The sequence below is a fragment of the Sipha flava genome, unplaced genomic scaffold (assembly GCF_003268045.1).
Source record: "Sipha flava isolate LNK unplaced genomic scaffold, YSA_version1 41_pilon_pilon, whole genome shotgun sequence".
NCBI classification, from domain to species: Eukaryota; Metazoa; Arthropoda; class Insecta; order Hemiptera; family Aphididae; genus Sipha; species Sipha flava.
The window spans coordinates 3,106,177-3,112,465 of NW_020273144.1; the positions used below are offsets into that span (position 1 = coordinate 3,106,177).

At 33.3% G+C, this 6,289-nt stretch overlaps 1 protein-coding gene across 1 annotated transcript; it reads left to right on the plus strand.

The window, feature by feature from the left end:
- The first annotated feature begins 1,702 nt into the window (after positions 1-1,702).
- Positions 1,703-5,974, plus strand: LOC112689047. The gene is made up of 2 exons (XM_025562544.1): positions 1,703-1,857; positions 5,644-5,974. The coding sequence occupies exons 1-2, from the start codon at positions 1,703-1,705 to the stop codon at positions 5,972-5,974; spliced, it is 486 nt and encodes a 161-aa protein (XP_025418329.1).
- The last annotated feature ends 315 nt before the right edge of the window (positions 5,975-6,289 follow it).

The following is a 6,289-nucleotide window of genomic DNA, read 5'->3' on the forward strand; positions in this document are numbered from 1 at the left end:
TTGTTCCCGTTATTAGAATAATATTGTTTTTAATTTTTAAATTGAAAATCAACATAATACAAGTCGAATCAACTAAATTTATCATATTAGGTACCTAGTTGTATCCCGATTTAGCGGACTACACGCGGTCTGTAAAGAAGTTGAGTTTGGCATCGTACTAAATCAAAACTCTTAGTACCCCCACGCTGTGCATTATATCGAACAAGAATTCGTCCGAATGGAGGTCGAAATAATCTGAAAACGGTAACTGCGATGTGTTGTGTACAACTGGATAGTGTTGAACCCGATCCCGGGCTCTACTATTCTTCGCATATTAATATATGATTAGCGATCACGAATAGTTGTCAGAACGCGGGAACCTTGTTTGTCGAACGGTAGCGTTCAGAACGTGCACACGCTTCGACGATTTCATCATAATAGCAGACGATCGTTCGAGAACGAGCGCGGGAGACACGGGTGTACGTGTAAAGTGAATCAGGTGAAGAAAATAGCGGAACTCGATTTGCAGGAAAACGAAGTAAAGGACTCAGTGAAACGATTTATAACTATAAGTTCCTAGTGTACAACTGTTATATATTCAACATGGACCCTAGGGGGCTTTGCCGTCTGCCCTTTCCTCAGCCTCAAATCAAATAATTTAAACATAAACCAATAAAGACTACCTTCAAGTTATATTGAACTATGTCAACTCTAACATACGAGTATTTTACCAACATATTAATAAATTATGTTAAAATACTACAGTTTCCGAATATCTTTCTGAAATACTTTCAATCGCATATGATATAATGCTTTTGTAAATGATGAGTGAAAGTATTGGTAACATACAGGTAATAAACAGATATGGTAATCTTATTATTAATGTGGACAATAGCGCTTACTTGGTTGCAATCACTGGATGTCATTCTAATCGTTTGCATTCAATTCGATAAAAACTTTCAACAATAAAACTGTTGCTTAGAGTTATTTTATTTTTACTATTGAAAACCAGTGTTATCGAGTTTAATACAGATCTGTCTTCTCCCATAGTCTTTATGTGCCCAGGGTTCCCATCTGACTGGAGGCTCCAAATAATATAAATTACAACTTTAAATTTTATGCTGTAACATAGCTTTTGATGTTTTTATTCAACTTTTTCTTAGCTTACTAAAAGGCCGCTCATGAGCTCTTGTATAGCCATTGATGGCTCTGGTTGAATACAAATGATTATAGTGACGTCTAGTGATTGTATCCAAATAGTAACAACCAATTTTAAAATTAGGACAGAATATCTGTAAAAAAATAAATGCTGGTGGATAATGTCAAGTTGACAGTTTTGAGTTTCAGTGGGATGATTAATTTTGAAAAGAAGTTGGTAAAGTACAGTTTTTTTCGCTGCTCATAATCCGTATACATTTGAATACCCTTTAAGAATATTTAAATTAAAAATCACTTCGAAAGTTATTTTATGTCGTCCATTCTTTTCATACGTATTTTTCAGCTACGTTATATTTTTTCAAACCATTAATAAATATTTTTAACTTATCAAACTCTGGCTTATTTTAATACCTAATAGTACTTTTTTCGATATGGCGTTTGTTAGTAATTCATTATGAAGTTCAATATATGTATAAATCTTTGAACACGACGTGTTTGACCAAACATTTTCACCTATTATTTTTTGTGACGAGTTTCAACTTTACATGATTATTCACTGTTTGAGATGTCACAGATTGTCGACCAAAGGAGTTGGCGCACTTTGACATGGAAAAACAATAATGAAAAATACCTTATGAAGCTGAACAAATGTCTTCATCACGAACGCATAATGAGCGTATTAAGTGATTGGTATAAGGTTAAAACGCACGTCCAAGGAAGGTAAGTGATAAAATGTACGTGTTCATCTATAGTGCACATATCTATAACTGTGCTACACTGTAATTCAAATGTTCATACAACGCTCACTCGAGTACGTAACTCTCAGAAAAAGTCATGTTTTTCACATATTTTGTCATAATAATCACGAAAATCAATCAAATAAATATAACGTATTGTACACGTTTTGTAGGGCAAAACCATGTAGTGGAGAATTATGTAGAAAATAAATCCCATACACAACTCGTACGATTAGAGTTTCAAGCACACATATGAATGCATATGTAAAGAAAACCGTGTTTCTTGCGGTAAGTCTTACAAAATGGGTTAAGTGGGTATACCTTAAATATATTATATTGCTCGAAACGGCTGAAATGTATGTACGTGTAGTACCGGGTAAACGGTCGATTAAACCGTGAACCATTTTCACACAAAATAATATAATATAAATAATGTTAACAAAACGTTTAACCGTATTTTCCTTGTACGAGCCTACGGGGCAAACGTTAAAGTTAATAGGTAAATTACACGTTCGGACGGACGAGAAAAAAAAAAAACGATTTCGGTGTGCGTTTATCACCGTAGGGTCCTTTTCGGTCCACGGTACGTAATACGTCTCCCACACATTCGGCAGCAGGAGCAGCAGCTATTCAAACAAACGTACAGTCGAGTAATGATTTTATAACACGATATTCGCCCCCGCGTGTCGGTCGGCTTACGTGTGACGGTGGGGTTGTTCCAACACAGAATCTGTATATTTTCCACTCCTGCAACGCCCAGGGCCTGTTGGTATGTCTGTTAGTGCGTCTGTCCGACGTTTTCGTATTATTGTTCGGAAGTATAAAATAATAATGAACGTATAAAAAAACCGTTTCTCCGACGCAACAATGTTTCGTATATTATGTTTCGTGAGAGTCGTACGTACTTACGTACGTACGTGTGTGTGTGTGTGTGTATTGTAAACACGTCGTCGTCGTCGTTTCGGCGCACGCAATATTCCACCAGGTTGTCTGCCACCGCCGCGTGAGTCTGGACCACGGAATAGATATCAATACGAACGACGATAGCCGCGAGATATCCTTCGCCGCCGCCGCAGTAGTGCTTCCCACACACACAAAATTGTTCGTGGCTACCTGAATTACGGTCGGTTTTTTTTTTTCAAAATACCGGGGTAACACAAATTTACATGTCTAAACGGGTTATTTCTTATTATAATATATATACGTACTTGCGCGTAGCCGGTTAGGTGTGTAGAACAGTCGATTTCGATTAGCCATACCTATTAAACGCGCGTGTTGAATTCATCTCGTCGGAGAACAAATATGAGTATTATTATTATTTTCGTAATCGTTATACTTACCCCGAAAACAAGGTGTGTGTATGCATGTGTAATGTGTGTACCAGCTATTGTAAATCGTTGTTTATAATACAATATTTAAAAATATTTATATCCCGTAAGACTGCGCATAATGGTATAAATATATTACATATTTTCATGGGCACCAGTATTATGTTCAACGCTCCGAGTCAACCCGAAACGATTTCCCACCCTACCCTTCTTCGGCAGTACTAACGCCGAGCGAATAAACATGTTAATGTCGTACAGGCGAGTAAAAGATAATCTCGTATTTCACATTGTCTATCGGCTACTACTACTATTATTATTATTTTTATTATTATTATTATTATTATTATTATTATTATTAATGTTATTAATGTTGCCTAATTTGCATATTATTTTGTGGCTACTGTTTCGTGTATATTCTGTTCGTCAACCATAACATATAAAATAATAACCACACGTATGGTCTTGTACAATGACCGATTTCTCTGTTCAAACTAAACCTATATGGAAACATTGTAAATAATATTTAAGTTAAATTAAAAAGAGTAATTTTGAATATAGAAATCATTGAAAAATGTTTAAACCCTTTACGTATACAGTTTTTAGTCAAATAATCAAAAGTCGAAGTTCATGGATTCACACACTAGGCCCTATATCTTCTCAAAATAAAAATTAATATTATATGACTATATAAATGAAAATGATTAAAACAACTTTACGAAAAATTTCTCTTCAAAGTGTGCTTTAATGTGTAAATTATATAGCTACATTTTTTTTTTACCATCACGATAAAATATTCTAGTGTTTGCACATACAATAAAAGATATAAGCGAAACTTTAAAGTATAGAAAACCAAATTAATGAAATTAAAATTATGAATTTTTTTATTTTAATAAAAAAAATACAACAAAGTCAAAATAATAATTTAATATAAATAAACTTTAATAAAATATTATTATTTCGGGTTTAAATTTTGCTTCGACAATATGATGAAAATGTTTTCGCGTAAATTATACGTTAATTCATTTTTATAAAAAATACGCTGGTGAAATAATACAATAATTGTTTAATTTATTCTTTAATTATTTTTTTTTTATGTACAAGTAGAATAGGAACAAAATAATAATTGTTTATAATATATCAGGTGTACCGTTTGTGGTTTATAATAATAGTACACACGTTACAGCGCATAGTATTGTGCGTGTCGTGCCTATAAAAATATTATAGAAACGTATACAAGGTATACTAAGCGCTTTAGTCATCAACTGTGTTACGCGTATATTACATTATCTTATATATGCATAAATTATATGGTAGTTCGATAAAAGTAGTAGCCGATTTAAGCTAGGTATGTATAGAAGACATGGTTGAGCAACCTCAGTATTGGAAACACGAGGTTATTAAGATAAATTTACGAAATATACAATTATCATGTCGTTTAAATAATCGTATAAAGAAGATTATTACACACCCATCAACACGTACTTGGTTTTTTTTTTAATTGAATAATTTTTTTTTTCATCATACACACCGTTTGAATATCCTACGCTCGTTATTCAAAATAATAAATTGGTAATGTATAATAAAAGTACATGTAATGATCTGTTATTTATTATTTGATTACGTGTTTATTATTTCAAAAAAACATATTACATTTGGATACGCGTGTATACGTATAATAATGTAAACAGACCGTGTCGTGTTCGAGTACGGAAAAGAGGAGCACCATGAGCGGTTTATTTAAAACACGAATTTGTGGGCAAAAATTAAAATTCAACTTTCTGTCAAACGGAGCACTCATGACGCTCATGAGTGCAATAATAATTCTATACGTATAATAAATCGTTCTTTTGACATTGCCTTCGCGAGTTCCGTGCGCTGCGTGTGGTTAATATTGTTATTGTATTCATGTGTACGAGTACCGACTAATGTGCGCGAAGCATATCGTTAAAAGGTAATAATAATAATGACGGTGGTTTGAAAATAAAAATATATATCGCTCTAAGTTTACCTCGGGAATATACATGCGCGTATTGCATTATTTATAAGGTGAAATTAGCCAGTTTATAATAGCTTACCGAACGGCTGATGTTGCAGGACTTTTTGCAGTCGGTGAAGTGTGTGTAAATTCTGTGAGAAATTACAGATTAACATGTTTATCCATATTGTCTTATTCTCTCTATACTTTCAATCAGTAGTTTGGTTTACGGCCACCTTCCATTCTGTTCGCTTTCCTTTTCATTTCTATATATGAGTTGTATCCTTTGTCTTTTATTATCAGTTGAATATACTCTAGATATTCCCTTATGGTTGTCCCCTTCTACGCTTTCTTTTAAAATTAGTTTTAGTAGTATTTCGTGTGATTTATCATATGACTTATCCATTCGATTCGTCTTCCAACTACATAATTTCCATAATAACTTTCCATCTGTAATTATTTTCAGTACCTTTACATTTGTCTCTCTATACATCCAACTTAAAAAGAGAAAAATACTAACATCAAAAAATATGAACATAGTAACGAAGAAGCAACTCATAAAAACATACGTCTGGAGTGTGGCATTATACGGAAGTGAGATCTGGACAATTAATAAGAAAGAAAAAGATATGTTAGAAGCTCTGGAGATGTGGTGCTGGAGAAAGATGCAGAGAATAAGCTGGACTGATAGAAGATCAAATGAAGACATCCTGAGGACAATAGGTGAAAAACAAACATTGATAGACATTATAAAGAGAAGGAGATGGCAGATGATAGGACACTCGTTGAGACATTGAGATGAATTGCATAGTTTAATAACCGAAGAAATGATAGAGGGTACAAGATCAAGAGGAAGACCTAAGACGAGATACATTAGCCAAATAATCTGCATATTATTATTATATATTATTATGTAGGAGTCATTTCTAACAGGGAACTTAAGAATATGGCGAATGATGGAGAAACCATTTATTGTAAAACATTTGTTAAAATCTCCGGATTGAAAAATAAAAAAAAAAACATCCAACTTATCATTAATATTTTTCTATAGCACCATATTTCAAATGACTTTAGCCTATTTTCGTTCTTTTGTTGATATTGTCAAGGTTTCA